This window comes from Callorhinus ursinus, unplaced genomic scaffold (assembly GCF_003265705.2).
Source record: "Callorhinus ursinus isolate GAN/ISIS: 27379988/994484 unplaced genomic scaffold, GSC_fseal_2.0 scaffold41, whole genome shotgun sequence".
Lineage (NCBI taxonomy): Eukaryota > Metazoa > Chordata > Mammalia > Carnivora > Otariidae > Callorhinus > Callorhinus ursinus.
Genome location: NW_027397103.1, coordinates 10,566,244 through 10,585,159, shown reverse-complemented (window position 1 = coordinate 10,585,159; position 18,916 = coordinate 10,566,244). Strand labels below are relative to the sequence as shown.

Below are 18,916 nucleotides of genomic sequence, written 5' to 3'. Positions count from 1 at the left end.
AAAAAAAAAAGAATGTTTTAACTTACTGGGACTTTTTCACCTTCGACATTTTGCAGACTTTTTCCAAGTGGCTCCTGGTCCACCATCCTAATATGGGATTCATCCACAAAGGACACGTATTTTAATGTCTAGGAAAAGAGGGTTAAAAATTTTACCCATTTTTGTACAGAATTATCAACAATCACATACCTGAACATATCTAAAGGCAAGTGTTATTCCTATTTACCAAATGACAAACTGTTAGAAGCTGACCAAAAACTCTTGCTAGCCAAGAATGAATGATTTCTGAGTCCAAAGGTAAATCAGCAGTGAGACCCTATCCACCTTGATATGTGGACTTCAGAGACAGCTTACTGCCTGATGACTTTAGGTCTCCCACATGCTCTGTAAAAGTCCTTTTGTGTTCCCTCAATTTCAGTTACTCTAGATTGAATATCCTGAAAATTTTACTGTTGCAAACTTAAATTATTTATATTTTTGTTGACTTTCATCCTATCTTGGGCCATGAAATGGTAATTATTTTTAGTTGCAAAAATGAACTTTCATTTCAAATTGTATAATACATGTACAGCAGCCAGTGAATCGTGTCTTCAGCTGCTGGGAAAGGACAGTAATGTTCTTATGAGGGAAAGACAAAGACCCTCTTTGTTGTTTGAAGTACTGGAGGTTTCTCCTTGATTGGGGGAAATCATGGAATCAAATGTAGGGGACCTGCTTAGTAGAAGCCTAATTAAACAAATCAAAACAATACAGATGAGCTCAAATTCCGTTTGACTCATTCCGCATCCTAGGTTCCTTTGTAGAAGGAATCACTGTGGTCACTTTTGTGTGTACCTTTTTGTATGCATATATTATCCTCCCTATACACCTCCATGCATGTGTATAATAAATGTAGAAACTATACAGAGCATATATAAAATATATAGAATGTATGTGTGTTATTTGTATGATTATATATGGGCACACATATAATACATGTAGAAAATACATGGGATGAGCTCATATCATATGTGCAGTTGTCTTTTAACCTATATATCATACCGTATATATTGCTCTATAGTTTGTTTTTTTTCCTTTCAACAACACGTTTTGGATATTTGCTCATGCCAGTACCTCTAACATAGTGGTTATGAAGATGAATTCTGAAATCAGCCTGCCTGAGTTGGAATTCCAGCTCCCCTGCTACTAGCTGTATGACTTCAGGCAAATTATTTAACCCTCCTGCACCTCAATTTCCTCATCTTTAGAAAGATGACAGTAGCACCTATTTATAGGGTTGTGTGAAGATTCTATGAATTAATATATATAAAGCACTTTGAAGTTCTACAGCAATGTTTACTCTTGTTATTACCCACGTATTCTTTTAAACTGGTGCCTGGTGCTCTTTGCTATGGACTGGTCATAGTTTCACCATCCACCTGTTGGACATTTGGGTAGATGCTCTTTCTTGAGGGTAGGTACGGAGAAGTAGAAATGCCAGGCTGTAAAGTATGTCCCACCTAAATGTTATTAGATACTCTGCCAAGTTGTTCTCCAAAGTCACTGTACCAATTTAATAAATCTGACAAAATCGACAAGTCCTAGAACATAAACATTTGTTCTCCCTCTATCTTGTCTCTTCATTTTTGTTTCTATTCTTCCCTAAGACCAAAGGATTCATCTGAGAGATGGTGGATCAGGGTAGAGTCCAGAGACTTGTCCACCATGGGATTACACCTATGATTTGGGCCTTATTTTTGCATGTTTTTCAGTGACCTGACCGACACTCTGGGTATTTTGGCACCTACTGATGCCGTGAGCCTTACCGGCTTTGGCTCCACAATGTGCTCACACTTCTTCCTGTAGTAGTATTCATTGGCTGCACAGCATTCACACCGCTTGCAAAAGGAATAAATGCAGGATCGACAGCATTTACTGAAGTAAGGTTTGATGAGGAAGTCGATTACCACAGTGGCCTGGGAAAAACCCAGATCGGTGCCATGTTAGTGAGATTTCTTTTTGCCAAATCACTTTCCTAAAGTATGGGAAAGAGAATCCCTTACCAAACCAAAGTAGGAGATGACTGAGCCAATGTACACGACCAACTGGATAATGTTAAATTTTCCTCCCTGAAAACAAATGGGAAGGTGACTTGGTTGACATTCAGAGCAATGCTCTTTTGCTCTACCATGTAATTGTCAGCTCCAGCAGAGGAGGGAGTCTATGTTCATGGCAACAGAGACTGCAGACTGAAAATAGGATTCCCGTTGATCCTGTTCCTGCCTTCTGGGATGCGCTCGAAAACATGACTGTTTTAAACAAAGAAGCACTGGAACCCGCACACTGAGTTTGTTGTTTTTCCATACAAGGTGAGAGCTTTAGACAAGTTTTCCCTAAAAGTGGTTTGAGATTACCTTGGAAGCAGAGGAAAGGAATGTCTGCACACTCTTAACTTAGGTGTCCTTGTGGTTTTTCTTCTCAATGATCTTTCCATTCTCTCAGCTTCTATCCCGTTGACTCTTGTGTTGCTTACCACCCACCGTATGACATAACATATAACATAAATAATACAGTTTTGGACAAGGCGTTGTGAGCATCTATGGAGTTCTGCATGCCCACTTCCTTCTTATGGAGACAACCCCCCAGTTATCCTTTGGAGAACCATCTCTGTCCATACTTGGTCCATATTAGTTTGAGGGGAAGGGGCTAGTTCAGGGCGGGTCCAAGACCAGCCACTGAGAGTATGGTGTGGCCTAGACATAGTGATTGGTTCAGCACAGGGCACGTGGCCCATATTGGGCCAGTCAGAGCCAAAGGCATCTGCCTGAATCCTTTGCTGAACCTTTTAGCAAAGAGATAATTCTCTTTTTATTGAGACTGCTGGACCAGTAAGATATAAGGAGCTGCCTGTAGACATGGCCAACTGAGGATGATGCCAAAACAGAGGAGAACAGATATAAGAAATGGAGGGAGGCAGATTCCTAAGGAAGTTGTTTGAACATCTGGATCCAGCTGTGCCTGAAGCCTGAAAACTGCCCCTGGAATTTTCAGCTATGTGAGATTTAAAAAAAAAAATTTTTTTTCCCTAAGCCAATTTGAGTTGGCTTCTGTTACTTATAAAGTATTTTGCAAAAAGGATTTCTTTCTTTCCCTCTCTCTTTTTAAGCATCAGAATATTTTTAAAGTTGAATATTCAGTTTTTTTCCCAATCCCACTCTTGTAGTCATGAGATGACTTCATCATGGACAGGACCCCAAGGACATGTCTTCCCCCTCTTATCCCAAATGCAAGATGCACAGTGCCAGTTAATGACTATGACCAAAACATTCACCCCTTGAGGCACTACAGCAATAATTAGGACACAGTCACAGGAATGGAGGTGCCAGTGGCTGGGAGCAGAGACTTACGGTGCCGAAAACCAGAATGTCAAAACGGATCCCAAAGACTTTTATTAGAGTCCGTTTTTCAATGTTGTTTTCCTTATAGTACTTGGCGAATCTGTAGGAGGAGAAGGATCCATGTTTATAAAAATCTGTCTGAACGTGCTGGTATTTCATGAAAGGAAAACCCCAAACAGGAGCCGAGCTAGTCTTCCTTGTTCATCTTCTAGCTCTGCTGCAGTTGGCAGAGGGAAGAACATAATCCAAACCCACAAATTACTCTCTTGGAACCAAAGCACCACTTCCCACGTTGCCTCCTCTTCTTCCGCCATCACAGAGTGATACAAAATCTGCTTTCCATTTAAGATTAAAGTGAACAATTTTTAACTAATACAGTATTAACAACAAACAGACAAATTAAAAAAAATAGTTTCAAGCAAATCCGATTATTTCTTAAGGGAGTTTGGCTTCTAGAACAAAGTGGGGTGGGGATCCTAGATACTAATGGCTGGATTGGGGCTAGGTGCCCCTCCGCAATCTGTTCTAATTGCATTTTCTTAGATTCTGTATTTGTCTATTTGCAACTGTTATCACAGGGCCAAACCAACAGCCACCATTGTTTACATCTTCCCTGTGATCCAGCTTTTGCGAGTGCCTGAAAATCATGTTACAGACCCTCTGACCAATCTTGAATCCATATCCCCAACCACCCCCCTCACTAACCCTCACACATGAGCCAATATTCCCCCCTGCGCCAGGTCACCCAGGGCCAAGTAACCCAGGGCCAGATAACCCACAGCTAGAGAATGCACCTGTAACCCAGAGCCTGCCCACATTACTCAAGCAGGCCAATCCTAGGCTGTTGCCCTGCCCTACCTTGCCTGTCCCATGGAAAACACAATGAAGTTTCTGGGCCATGCTTTCCCCTTGATCCTTACATCTCCTGACCAAACCCAGTGCTTCCCCTATGGCCCTGTGTGGCATGGTATGCCCCTCCTCTTGGGAGATGTAAGTAATAAAGCCCTTTCAGTATCAGTGACCTCTCCATGTCAGTACTCAGCCACCTTCATAAATTAAGACGGGCACAAATCACAATCACTCGAAATACGCAGCTCTCACCAGTGTTACAGTCAGGAAAAGCGGAATGTTTTGTTTTCATGGATAATTAGGAAGGCTTAAACCACACACCTCGCAAAATTTTTCAATCTGTCCCTCCCTGTGAACCACCTTTTGGAGGTTGTTTTTAGGTAAGATATTTTCTTTCTGAGTTACTAATTTACAATCTATTTACAGGTGTGGAGAGAGAAGAAAACAGAAGACAGATGCTCTGCCAGAATCCAGTATGGAGCATTTGAAACTCCTATTTTTTTTAACTCTCAAAATGTGATGTTGAGATCAGTTAGATATTCTTAGGTGCTTCAACACCTATTTCTGGCCAGAGGGTTTTGATTTCTTTGCTTCTGATTGTTCTCATTCCATAACAGTTCTTTCTTCTGCTTCTCTACTGAGTGATTTATTTTTTAATACACAAAGCAAAGGGTCTTGGGACAGTGGTTCTTGAACTAAGGATAAGAATCACTTGGGGAGTGTGTTCAAAGGTAGATTCCTGGGCCTCACCCCCCAGAGGGTGGTTTCAGAAGGTCTGAGATGTTTCTGGAAAGGTGCCAGGTGGATCTGGTGCCCGTGGCCAGTGGTCTACACTTTGAGAAACACTAGACCCTGAGCAGAATGGTTTTTTTTGCACAAACCGTTATTCAACGGTTTGAATAATGCTCCCCCCACCCCCCAAGAAGGTAGGTCCAAGTGCCTAACCCCTATACCTGTGAATATGACCTTATTTGGAATAGGGTCTTTGCAGATGAGATCATCCTGGATTTAGGGTGGATCCAATGACTTGTGTCTTTATGAGAGAAAGGAGAAGAGAGTTGAAACAGAAACACAGAAGAGAAGCTCACATAAAGATGGAGGCAGACATTGGAGTGATGCAGCTTCAAGTCAAGGAACACAGGGAGCCACGGGAAGCTGGGAGAGGCAAGGAAAGATCCTCCCCTAGAGACTTCAGAGACTGTGCCTCTGCTGCCTCCTTGATTTTAGACTTCTGGCCTCTAGATCTGTGAGAGAATACGCTTCTGTTGTTTCTTTCTGTTCAGGCATGCAGTGTGGGCCTGCCCTGTTTTATACGTGCTGTAAATAAATGGAATTACATGTTTACCGAATACAGACCTTTTGTTGTGGATCTTTGGTAAAGGACAAAATTCTATAACATGATCAGCTTCTTCAACTTCCTGTTTTAGGAAGTCCTGTTTTTCCATAAAACTCATATAACCTGTAATTCCCTTCTTTTTGTGTGTGTGTGTGTGTGTGTGGCTGTTTGAAAATAACCTGTCCAGTTATCCATCAGAACTTGACAATTTATTTCTGGCCAAAGATTTCTTCTGGTGCTCATCCCAGACAACAAATGCTCTAACATGTTGTTCTAAAAGCATATTAATATCATAACCACCTCAGTTCTTCAGAAAGCTCAGATCTCTCCAGGAGCCAATGTTCTTAGGCTTACCTCAGCGACTCAAAGGACATTTGCTAACATCTGTTTGGGACATTGCCCTGCATACTTCTGCAGACTGCTTAAAACAAAAACAAAAACAAAAAAACCAGCCTGCGAAGGCAGTTAGGGGACCACCGATCCAATTGTCTCTTCTTGCTAATGGCCATAAGTCTGTTCAATAGAGCATTAGGGGATATCAAAGTGTTACCTCAACTAGGAGCTGCTTTCAGGGCCCTGGATGAAACTTCACTGACCCAGAGGAGGCGAAAAGCATCTTGTGTCTTGATCTCAGCTGGCCTTTAGTCAAGGGTCTCAAACTCAAATGCCAACATGGGCCAGGCAGGTGACAGAAATGAGTGATGCAGGCCAGGTATAAGGCAATAGGGAGTGGTGGGGACTGTAGCAAACAAACAAACCCACATACCCTTTCTAAAGGGAACCACTGACACCTCCAGCGGAGTGGTGCTGTGGGGGATATGAACCCTGAGTTGTCAAATGGTTTAGTTTTTTTTTTCCCAAATAGTTAAATTTTTCGAGAAAAGTAAGAAGTCCAGATTTTTATGTAGAATGTCTCAACTTTCAAAACATTGTAAAGGCAAAAGACAAGTAATAAAAATAAAGACACAGTTGAAGTCTGCCTGCCAGTTTATGATGCTGCTTTGGGTAAAATGTAGAGACCCATTTGCTTGAGCAGATCCCCTCCAGAAGTCAGTAGGAATGCGAGCAGAAGTGTTAGGAAGCAGTGAATATGTGTGTGTACACGCACACGTGCACTTTTGCCTACACTTGCATGTACAGATTAAGTAGACGCCTTGTTTTATTCACTCCGCCAGGAGACTGGCAACCTGGTTGTAGAGACAAAATGTAGTCAGCTGAAGGCTGACTAAAGTATGTTTGGGGTGCTAGATGATCTAGCCTAGACTAGTGCTTCTCAAACTTCAATGTGCACATGAATCTTCTGGGAGTCTTGTTATAGTGCAGATTTCGATTCAGTTCATCGAGTGGGGCCTGAAATTCTGCATTATAACAAACTCCCAGGTGAGGCCAGGCTGCTGGTTCCAGGACTACACTTTGAGTATGGAGGTTCTAGATCGGTGGTTCTCACACCTGAGAGGCTCTCACTTAGAGGGCTTATGAAGACAATCCCCAGGGTGTCTGATTCAGTAGGTCCAGGGCAGAGCCTGCGAATGTGCATTTCTAACACGTTCCCAACACGTGTTGCTGATGCTGGGCATTGCACTTTGAGAAACACTGGTCTACACTGTTAATGCTAAAGGTATTCAGAGAGGCTACAAAGTTTTGCAAGGTGATCCCCCTAACATGAGCTCCTGTCTATGCAGTTTCTCTTCCTAACTAGGAAAGCACACGATATCTGCAGGGGTCCTATCCTGTGCTTGGAGAGGCCTTCTCTGGTCACTTCCCCCACTTCTACCCCTCTGCTCTGCCCCAACCCTGCAGTACAGTATCTTGTTTGATTTTCTTCCCAGCATTTATCATCATCTAAAATGGTCTTATTGGAGTTGTTTGCTCTATTGAGGTATAGTTTACATATAATAAGGCACACAAGTCCTAAGAGTTGAGTTCAATGAGTTTTGACAAATGAATACACTGTATAGCTTTACCCCTATCAAGATCTAGAACATTCCATTGCCTCAGAAAACTCTCCTGGTCTCCTTTCCAATCAGTTCCTATTTGGCCTCCCCCATCCCCCACTCTCCAGAGCAGCACCCACTGTTGCCTTTTGTTATCATAGAAAAGTTGTTTTGCCTGTTCTCGTACTTCATATAAACGGCATCATACAGTATGGCTCGTTTCGATCTAGCTCCTTTCACTCAACATAATGTTGGTGGGACTCCTCTATGTTGTTGCTTGTGCAAGTAGTTTGTTCCTTCTTCATTTATACTAACTAGTGCTTTATTATATAAATATACCCCATTTTATTTCTCCGATCACCTGTTGGACATTTAGGTTGTTTCTGGGTTTTGGTAATGATGATGAAGGCTCTTGTGAACATTCATGTACAAATCTTTGTGTGGACCTGTGTTTTAAGAGTGGGGTTTCTGGATTAGAGGATAGATGTATGTTTAACTTTATAAGAAACTTCCTAATGGTTCTCTAATGTGGTTGTACCATCTTACACTCCCACCAGGGAACTAGGAGAGTTCCAGTTGCTTTTCCACCTTGTCAGCATTTGGAACTGCCAGCCTTTTAAAAATTTTTACCTATTCTGGGGGGTATACGTAGGTGTTTCTCATTGTGGTTTAAATTTACATTTCCCTGATGACTAACGATGTTGCCTTATTGGAGTTCTTAATTTACTTATATTCTTGTCTTATATGTTATAATGACTTATATTCATGTCCTACTAGAATATAAGCCAAGTAGTAACTTTGTCCATTTTGTTTACCAATATATACCCATTGGCACAACAATATTTTTTTTCATTGCTATATATTTGATGGACGAATAAATAAGGAGCACCAATATCAATTTCCTACTGGCTTCATAGGCAAAATGATTGTATAGCCATTATTCTAGGGATGTAGTTGGCAACTTTTTTTGAAAAGGGAATAGGATAAGCCTACTTTGTGTCTGGAACCAAATGGCACAAAAGGATCAGCCATAATAACAATCACCGAAACCTGCCTGGTACCTGTAAGCAATGAGAGGTCATGGAACCTCAAACTTAAGGACCAAGTCAGTGCTGGGGCAGAGTTGTAGCAACAGGCTGAAGAAATGATCCAGACATAGGAGGTAACATGGAAATGAAGTTAGGATGACACAGGATCACTACCGGGGAGAAGTCAGAAGCAGAGGCGTGAACTGTGCAGAGGGTCAAAACAAGAGTGGAGTAGGTCAGCCCCAAATCAGTACCAGCCAGTTTCAGTGGTGAAAATGAACCGGGAGTCTAGTCAGCTCTTAAAGGGTTGAAGTCCAGGAGTAAGAAGCATACAAGGTGCACTACAAACAAAGAACCTTACAAGTCAGATGAGACTGCAGTGGGGCAGCAGGGTGGCGTCAGGAGTCTTAAATATGTTCTTACCAAAAAGACTTCCAGTCAGGGTGGCAGCCTGAGGGCCAGTACAGGATGCCCACCACCTCCCACCGCATACAAAGAAATGCAAGATAAAATATATTTTTTAAAGTCATACCAATGTATTACTGAGCTCAAAACAAGGAAAGACATTTTCTAGGTGCTAGAGATGAGTGGGGAGTGGGAGCCATGTCTGGAGTCTGGAATCTGTCCCCTAGGAGTACCCCAACCAGATCTGCTATCTGAGGAGCTCGAGTCTTACCCTAGAAGGGTAAGGGAGCTGAGGCTGCAGGAGCCCTACCCAGGGAGGGAGGAGGGATAGGGTACTTTCAGCAGAGTGAAGACATTCAGTGCCCAGAAATTAAACCAAAAACTGATTGATAATTGATAGATGCCATACAGTCCTGCAGACTAGAAAATTACATAATCACCCCAGAAGAATGCCTCCGCATCCCACAGCACACACAGAACTTTGCACAAGACCTTTCCTGCTGAAACTCACCAACAAATACTTCAAAGCCTCCGAAGAAGAAATCCCACTCAAGTTACTACAGATAATGGGTCAGGGTGAAAGGGGTTACACAGTAGAACTGCCAGAAGGAATAGGGTCCATAAGGTCAGAATGGACCTCGCTGAAACAGTAATAGATGGCTCTGAGAAAGAACTGAATATAAACCTGAGAAATGAAAAATACAGGCATAGGAAAAAAATTAAAAACCTGAAAGCATATGATAAAATGTTAGTCACCTTTGATCCAGTAATTCTACTTCCAGAAATTTATCCTAAGGAAACAATCTGGAATTCAAAGATTTATGTACAAAATGTGCAGTGTAGAATTATTTGTAATAGAAAAACTAGAGGCACCCCAAATGTCCGGTAATGGAGGAATGGGCAAGAAAACCACTCGATGGAAGGAAAAGTGTGTGGGTTTGGGGGTCAGAGTGACCTAGGTTAGTTAGGCTTATGGAGCTGTTAGCTGTGGGTCCTGGGCAAATCATTTCACCTTTCTTGGCTCTACCTGAGAACACAAATATCCACCTTCCAGGGTTGATGTGAGGTGGAGAGGTGATGCCGTCGAGGGCCTGGTGTATAAAAGACCCACCCTCAGTTGTGCGTCTTGTTATCATTATGCTTGCACGGTGGAATCATTAACGTGAACCATTAATCATTAATGTGAATCAATAACGAATCATAACCATCACGTTATGATTCCACAAGGAATTCTGAGTGACCCAGGGAATGGCAAAACAAACACACAAATGCAGAATACCAGGTTATAAGTGTGATCTGCTCTCATAGAAGCCTCATGAAAGAATTGGTTAAAGGAAGGAAAATTCACCAGTTTCTTTGATTATCTCAGGGTTGAGGAATTATGGGTGATTTATATCCTCCTCTGTCTGCTCTTCTCTGCCTCCCCAATTTTGTTTCTGTTTTACAGAGTGTGTATCACTTTAATAATTAAAAAGAAAAAAATTCATACAAAAATCCAGTCACCCCTGGTTCTTAGAGGAAGCTTTTTGCATTCACCTTCTTGCCTTGGGAACCAAAATTAATTCTCACTGACTGCTGGGGATGCAATTCAGCGGGGCCTGGAGGTTTCTGGGCGCTGTTACCTGAAGTTGTAGCCAGGGTACAAGGACTCATTGGTGGTTTTGTCATCAAGGCGACGGAAACTGTATTTTGGACGACAGTGATGGAACCAACCATCCAAGTTGCAGTCCCAGTAGATCTCAATGCCCATGATCCCTCCCTGGGGAAGAAAGGAGACACAGTCTCTAAGTCCTGCTGCACATGGGACGCAGCTGCCAGACCTCTCCCTGCACAGGGTTGATAACTAAGGGAAGGTTTTCTTTTTAGAGGGAAACACAGATTGACGTTTCAGAGCCACGAGTGCAGTCCCATCTAACACACACAAGTGGCTGCAAACGCATTTCCCTGCTCCTCCTCCCATCTGGACACACCCTTAGATTTATTTTCCTAAAAATACAACTTTCAGTAAATCTCTTCCATAATCTAACACCTTGAATGACCCCCCCCATTAAAGATTAAGTTGAAGCTTGTTACACTGGAATTCAGGGAACCCCATCACATATCTTTTCTGCTTTACCTCCCAACACTCCTCTGGAGAAAGCTCTTATTTCACACTGTCTACACTTTCCCCTAAACACAATTGGCATTTTTATTTTTTTTAAACAGCTTTATTAAGATATAGTTCACATACAATTGGTACAAGTGTATAAAAGTGTGTAATTCAACAGGTTTTAGTATATTCACATATACGTGTGACTGTCGCCATAATAAATTTTACAGCAGTTTCATTGCCTCAAACAAACCCCCTAAACTTTTAGTCAATGCCCCTTTCCACCCCTCCTCTCAGCCCTAAGCAACCACCAATTTACTTTCTGTCTCTATAGAGTTCCTTATTCTGAACTTTCTTTCCTGTGAATGAAATAATATAATATGTGATCTTTTGTGATGGACTTCTTTTACTTAGCATAATATTTTTATTTTTATTTTTAGTTAGTTATTTTTTTAAGTAGGCTCCATGCCCAGCGTGGAGCCCAGTGTGGGCCTGAACTCACAACCCTGAGATCAAGACCTGAGCCGATATCAGTAGTAGGACACCTAGCTGACTGAGCCACCCAGGTGCTCCCACTTAGCATAATATATATATTTTTAAGATTTTATTTATTTATTTGACAGAGAGAGACAAAGCGAGGGAAGGAACACAGGAAGGAGAAGTGGGAGAGGGAGAAGCAGGCTTCCCACCAAGCACAAAGCCCGATGAGGGGCTCCATCCCAGGACCCTGGGATCATGACCTGAGCCGAAGGCAGACACTTAACGACTGAGCCACCTAGGCGTCCCCATAATATATATATATTTTTAATTTATTTATCTGAGAGAGAGAGCCAGAGGAGGAGCAGAGGGAGAGGGACAAGAAGACTCTGTGCTGAGCACAGAGCCCGACGTGGGGCTCAATCCCAGGACTCTGAGATCAGGACCTGAGCCAAAATCAAGAGTCGGATGCTTAACTGAATGAGCCACCAGGCGCCCCTTCCCATAATATTTTTATTTATTTATTTTTTAAAGATTTATTTATTTGAGAGAGTGAGAATGAGAGAGAGAGAGAGAGAGAGTACATGAGAGGGGGGAGAGTTAGGGGGAGAAACAGGCTCCTCGCTGAGCAGGGAGCCCGAAGCGGGACTCGATCCCGGGACTCCAGGATCATGACCTGAGCCGAAGGCAGTTGCTTAACCAACTGAGCCACCCAGGCGCTCCTACCATAATATTTTTAAAGTTCACCCATATTGTAGCCCATATCAGTACTTCATTCCATTTTATGGTGGAAGAATATTCCATTGTGTGGATAGACTACATTTGGTGTATCTATTTATCCTTTGATAGACATTTGGATTGTCTCCACCTTTTGGCTATTATGAATAACGCTGCTGTGAACACTTACAATGGGTGAGTTTTTGTGTGGACATGTGGTTCATTTCTCTTGAGTATACACTTAGGAGTGGAATTGCTGGGTACACTTGAACTTTTAGGTCTCACCCCTTGTCTTTTCTCATTGAAATATTTCTCCTACCATCTCTCTAGCTAAATCCTCATCATCCTCCAACTTACAACCTTCCTTATGCATTCAGTCACCCCTCCTCCTCAATTCAAGGTGATCTTTCTCTTCTCTGAACTTCTAAGGAATCTCTTAATCTCTTACCTCTACTTGGTACTTCTTTCTTCCTACAAACATGTTTTGAGCACTATCTTATTTCACTGATTCTTAGACACCATTGCTTATCAGACAAGTAATTTTCTTTTTCTCTTCTCCGAAGGAAATGCTGTCAATTAAACTGAAATTCCCTCATCGAAAGCACTTTCTGATTTCAGAAAGATTAAAATGTGAAAAAAGTATGTCTTTGAATCGATGAAAGATGGTATTTCAAGACAGTATGCTAGATGCTAGGGATAAAAAGATGAGTAGCAAGCAGACGCTGACTTGGAGAAAGGGGAAATACAGACTAATCACAATCGTCATTTATTGGCATGAAGCCAAGCACTCTGTGTATTTTTGTGAATATCTGATGTTTCTGTTATTTAGCATCCAGTTCTCCTGGGTGAAAATGCCTGGAATTTTCTTTGGGAAATGTCTATCCCAGCTGAGTGGTTTAAATGGAACTGTCCCCTCTCCCAGCTCCCAGAATGGCAAGATGGTCTAGGCCTGGCCAGTAAGGACCTGACGACTGGTTCAGGAATAGGTATGTGGCCCAAGATAGACCCAATCAGAGTCTTCTCTGAGACATTTTGCCAGAACCATAAAAAAGAGGGCCTCTATTGGTTGGGACCACTAGCCAGAGATTGTGACAGTCCACAGCAGCATTGTCCAACAGAATCTTCTGCAGTGATGGAAATATTCTATATTCATGCTGTGCAATAAAGTAGTCACTGGCCACATGTGGCTATTAAGTGCTTGAAATGTGGCTAGTATGACAAAGGAAATAAATATTTCATTTCATTTCAATTAATATAAGTTTAAATAGCTTCATGTGACTAGTGGCTCCCATATCAGACAACACAGTCCTAGGACTTTGGTGGCTTTGCCTTGACATGTGGACAGTCTGCCTACAAATGACATCATCATTAAGGAAGCAGCAAAGAGATGAAGGGAGTCAGATTCCTAAAGACATCACTTGAGTTCCTGGATGCAGCCATGCCTACTGCTATCGCATGCTTCATTCAGTCAATAAATATTTATTGAGTGTCCATTATGCTAAGCATTATACAAAAATTAACAAAAGATTCCAAAGACGCCTGCCCTCATGAAACTTCTAGTCAGGGAAGACAGACAACAAACAAATGGATATACAAAATATATACTATGTCAGATAGTGCTAGGTGCCAGGGATAAAAATAAACCTGGCAAGGGCCATAGAGCATGCTGGGATAAGGGGTAGAGATTGAAATTGTCATTTTAAAATTTTTTTCAGAGAGTGGGGAGGGAGAGAGAATCTTTGTTTTTTTTTTTTTTTTTAAAGATTTTATTTATTTATTCATGAGAGACAGAGAGAGAGAGAAGCAGAGGGAGAAGCAGGCTCCCCACTGAGCAGGAGCCCGATGCGGGACTCGATCCCATCATGACCTGAGCCGAAGGCAGACACTTAACCATCTGAGCCACCCAGGCGCCCGGGAGAGAGAATCTTAAGTAGGCTCTATGCCCAGTGTAGAGCCTGAGGCGGGGCTCGATCTCACAACCCTGAGATCATGACCTGCGCTGAAATCAAGAGTCTGACGCTTAACCAACTGAGCCATGCACGTGCCCTGAAATTGTCATTTTTTAAAGGTAGTAGTAAGGGAAAGCTTCACTGAGCTTATATTTGAGCAAAGATTGGCAGAATGTGAGGGAGACAGCTAATGCTATGTGTGGGGCAAGACTGTTCCAGGCAGAGGGGACAAGCGGAAGAAAACTCCCAAGGTGGGGTGCTCCCTCTTTAAAACAAACAAATAAATACAATCTTTTAAAAAAAGAAAGGAAAAGAGAACTCCCGAGGTATGGAAGTGCCTTGGGTGTACTAGAAAGTCCATTTCCCCTGGTGTCTTTACATGAGTTAATAATACATGGTTCTTTTTTTTCCGCTTAAGCCGGTTGAGTTTGGTTTCCTTTTGCCCCCAAAATGCTTTTTAATTTATTCTTCGCTTACATTATTTGAGTTGGATGTCCGTAAGGTGCAACTGGAAGAATCCTGACAAATCCAAGTGTGGTGGTCTGAATAATGACTCCCAAAGGTATTCCTAATCCCAGGTCCCAACCCTCGGAATCTTCAGATATATTATCTTATATGGCAAAAGAGACTGCAGATGTGATGAACTTAATGGGGAGATTATCCTGGGTTATCCAGATGGGCCCTACATGTTTCCTTTTATAAATGCTCTCTCTGAAAAAGACCAGTATCTTTATAAGAGGGAGGCAGAGGGAGACTTGGCACAGAATAAGTCAATGTGACCACTGACGCAAGATACTATGCAGCTGGCTTCGAATCTGGGAGAAGGGGCTACAAGCTTCTAGCTCTAGAAGGTGAAAAAGGCCAGGAAATGGATTCTCCTGTGGGGCCTCTGGAGGGTTCGTGGCCCCACTGATATCTTGATTTTGGTCCAGTGAAACTGATTTTGGACTTCTGACTCAAGGACTCCAGACCTCTGGCGTGTTGTTTTAAGCTGCTGAGATCGTGGTGGGTTATTACAACCTAGTCTCAGGAACTACTGCTTCAGGGATGTGACTCACAGGGTTGTTGTTGGATTAGGTGGGGTAATAATGCAGGGAAAGACCTTGGCACCGACCAGGGATTTACTGAATGCTCAATAGATGGAGCCCTGTAACTAAGACCCAGGGGCCTGGCCTCTTGGCTATTTGACATCTTCCACCCCCCCGAATCACACCCTCGCCATCCAAAGATACCACCAACCTGAATTGCCACATCTGAAAAATTATCTCCTGTTTCTTGGAAGATATCTCCTAGTCGGAAAATGGGACACTGTGGATTCTGAGTCTTGTGAAAGGTACAGGTGATGTTTACACCTGGCAAGATGTTTCTCCTGCATGCAACGAGAAACAAACAAACAAACAAACAAACAAACATGTTTTTGAAAACTGAGACCTATTTCTTTCATGCAATGAGCCAGTTGGTAGCTGGGTTCCATGAGGGGCCCCGGGGATCCTCAGCCCCTGGGATTCACACCCTTGTGTAGTCCCCTCCCATCCCGTGCTGGGTTGGTCTGTGACCACTAGCATGTGGCAGAAGTGATGGTGTGTCACTTCCGAGCTTAAGTCATAAAAACCTGTGACTTCCATCTTGTTTACTGTATTGGTGGCTTGCTGTCTGTCCCTCTCGGATCACTTGCCCTGGGGGAAGCCAGACACCATTCCTAAAGGACGCTCAGGCAGTCCAAGGGATGGTCCATATGGTGAGGAACTGAACCTCCTGCTGACAACCAGGTGAGTGAGCTTGGAAGAGGATTCTAGCCCCAGTCAAGCCAGAGATGACTGCAGTCCCCACTGACAGCCTGACTGCAACCCGAGAGACCCTGAATCAAACCATCCAGCAAAGTCTTTCCCACATTCCTCACCCACAGAAACTGTATGAGATAATAAACGTGGGCTGTTAAGCTTCTAAATTTTGGCTAATGCATTACACAGCAGCAGATAGCTAATGGCTAGACATTCTAGGCACTTACGTGGTGTAGTTGTGGCCAGGGAAGTCAATGTTATTCTTGACGAGCACAGTGAAGTTTTCGGCACTCTTCAAGAGCGCGGGCCTGAGAGAGAGATTCGAAATGGGGATCAGTGGGCCAGTGGGACCACAGGCTTCTGGCTTCTAGCGCGGGTCATTGCAATGAGTGAAGAGAAATGTAGTCTAAGGGGGCAAAACCTTCCTAAAAATCTAAAAAAGAGTAAGAATTTCTTTCTTCCTGAGACCCCATGGCATTTACTATAACCCTTCTCACACTCTGATGTAATTGTATGTTTAGGTATGTGTGATGATGTGTTGGTAAATGTTTAACATTTCTTTCCCCCAGTGGGGAAGAAAAGCTCTGATCTATAGCATTTACTGATTACTGTGGTATAAGTACCCCCACCATGGCTGATCTCAAGCCATTAGTGGGTATCACTGAGCTTGGAGTTGGGAAGGGATGAGCATAATTGGCTCAGAGTCAGTATAAGCCAGCTCCAGCACACCTCTGTTTGTGTCTTTCCCAGTAGACTTGGATTTTTCTTATCTTGGCATCCATGGCCTTTAGCACAGGGCCACACATATAGTAGGCTCTATTAGTCATAGGTTGATAGGCTCTGAGGAGCATAAATTCTCCATGAGTTAGAGGAGCTCAAATCCTAGACTTTAGGAAGGTCCACCGACAACCCATAGATTCATTCATTTGACAGATATTTATTTATTCTGCTGGGCATGGGGCTAGGCATTGGGAATATAGTGATGAACAAGGCAGTCAAGGTTTTTGTCCTTAGGTAGTTGACAGTCTGCTAAAGATGGAGAGAATTGGCTGTGGATAAAGAGATACAGCTGGTACCTTATTGTTGGCAGGCCTGAGTGGGTGGCAGATATATATAAGGGGAGTAGCACCAGGAAAGGATGGAGGTATTTGGAAGGGGGCACCAAGATGATCTACTTTTTATTCCAAAATTGCCAGAGCCCAGCTTTGCCTCTATTTAGGATATAACTATAGAGAACACTATAGTTTTTGCCTGCCCAGCATCCATTTCCCCTCTGTTAGAACCACCTCAGTTTTCTCCCTTTGGGATAGCCAGGTCTCTTCCACTCAGCCCAGAGGGTTGGGTGGGGAGGAGTCCATCTCCTGCCCATCCTTACAGCTCCCAGGATGGGCAAGTGACCCAGAGCTGGCTAAACAGAATAACCCAATCCTCTTGGCTATAGTGATTGGTTCATGATTGTTATGTGACTTAGGCCAATGAAAACATTCTAGCGTTTTTGTAGGAAATACTGGAAAAAGAAAAACTCATTTTTCTTTAGGATTGCTAGTAGTAAAGACAGTGTAAACCCGGAGTTCCCTGGACCACAGTGTGAGGAAAACCAAAATGGAAGAAAGAATAACTCGGGTGGGGGGTGGGGGTTGGAAAAGACAGAAAGAAAAAGAATCTTAATGACATCATTTTTATTTGAGGCCTGGATCAAGCCTTTCCTGAAGCTAGTACTTCTGGACTCCTCATTTACAGGAATTAAAAAAAATAATAACATTGTCTTTTTTCCTGAAGCCAGTTTAAGTTGTATTTCTGACATTTGCATAAAAAATCTTATTTACAACAAATGCCTATGACATGCCAGACTGTTTACCCTTAGAACATCCTAAATCCCATGCTTCCTGGGCAACATTCTAAGAATAAGAGGACTTGAAACTTGAAGGATCAAAGTCCTTTCTTCCTCTCTTATGACACTCTTAACTTTCTGCCTTGAACTGTAGTTCTCTGTGCACGTCTTACCTCTGATTAGCCTGCAAGAGGCTCGGGACCTTCTCACTATCTGGGTCTGCTTGTATTTTTAGCACAGTCTCTTGTGCATAGTTACATGTAAAATTAATATCTAATACCTCCTACGTGGTATTGGATGTGTTGACTGAATGATTAAATGAATCATTTTAGTAATCCCTTTGCATAAAATATGAGGAAACTGAAGTTCAGGGGGTTGCTTGCCCAAGGTCATGTAAAATTGCAGTCCAAGAACCTGCACATTGGAGATGCCCAGTATTTATCTGATGAATAAATTAGCAACTGAAAACTACAGGTAATCAAGAGGGCTCTTTCCTTGAACCAGGGACTACTTGAGTGTTAGCCGATAGCTCACTCAAGCCCTGGGCAATTCTTCCTGTGAAAAAGAAACTTCTCTGACCTAGAAATAAACCTGGGTGGTACCATTAATGATTGAGGGCTGGACAGGCTGACCCTGCCGAGTGCTTCCCACCCTGACATGGGAAACCTTTGCCTGGACCTTCTAAAAAGTCAGCTTGGGACAATCTTCTCTTTGCCCCAAAGATGCTGATGGTGTGGTTTTGAGTCACATTCATCTAGAGCTGTGTTCTCCCGTATAGTATTCCCTAGGCATGTGTGGCTATTAAAACTGAATTTAAATTAAATTAAAAATTCAGTTGCTCAGTTGCAGTAGCCACATTTTAAAGTGCCCAATGGCCACTGTACCTAGTGGCTACCGTATTGGACAATGCAGGTACAGAACATTTTTATCATTGCAGAAAGTTCCATTGGACAGTGCTGGTCTAGAACCACCACACTTCTAGGGGGAGATTGTTTTTGGGTGTGTGTCTATGTGCACATGTGTGTGTGCGCGCATGTGTGCATTATTCAGCACTTACTGTAAACTAGGCACGGGGCTCACTTTGCTTTTGAGGTACAAGTGTCATCTCACTTAATTCTCACAACAGCCTGCCAGGTGGGGGCA

General features: G+C 42.8%; 2 protein-coding genes across 9 annotated transcripts in view; one reads left to right on the top strand and one right to left on the bottom strand.

The window, feature by feature from the left end:
* IFT81 (intraflagellar transport 81) overlaps positions 1 to 18,916 on the top strand; it is a 188,960-nt gene that overhangs the window by 30,024 nt on the left and 140,020 nt on the right. The window lies entirely within an intron of this gene.
* P2RX7 (purinergic receptor P2X 7) overlaps positions 1 to 18,916 on the bottom strand; it is a 44,828-nt gene that overhangs the window by 8,254 nt on the left and 17,658 nt on the right. The window contains exons 6-12 of one of the 3 annotated variants that reach the window (XM_025889747.2): positions 16,170 to 16,250; positions 15,401 to 15,530; positions 10,552 to 10,688; positions 3,387 to 3,477; positions 2,043 to 2,108; positions 1,806 to 1,955; positions 27 to 128 (exon numbers count right to left, since the gene is read on the bottom strand). In XM_025889747.2, coding sequence (XP_025745532.1) covers positions 27 to 128; positions 1,806 to 1,955; positions 2,043 to 2,108; positions 3,387 to 3,477; positions 10,552 to 10,688; positions 15,401 to 15,530; positions 16,170 to 16,250 — 757 coding nt within the window. The remainder of the gene's footprint in view (positions 1 to 26; positions 129 to 1,805; positions 1,956 to 2,042; positions 2,109 to 3,386; positions 3,478 to 10,551; positions 10,689 to 15,400; positions 15,531 to 16,169; positions 16,251 to 18,916) is intronic. The other 2 variants (XM_025889748.2, XM_073881161.1) reach the window with 2 other exon arrangements.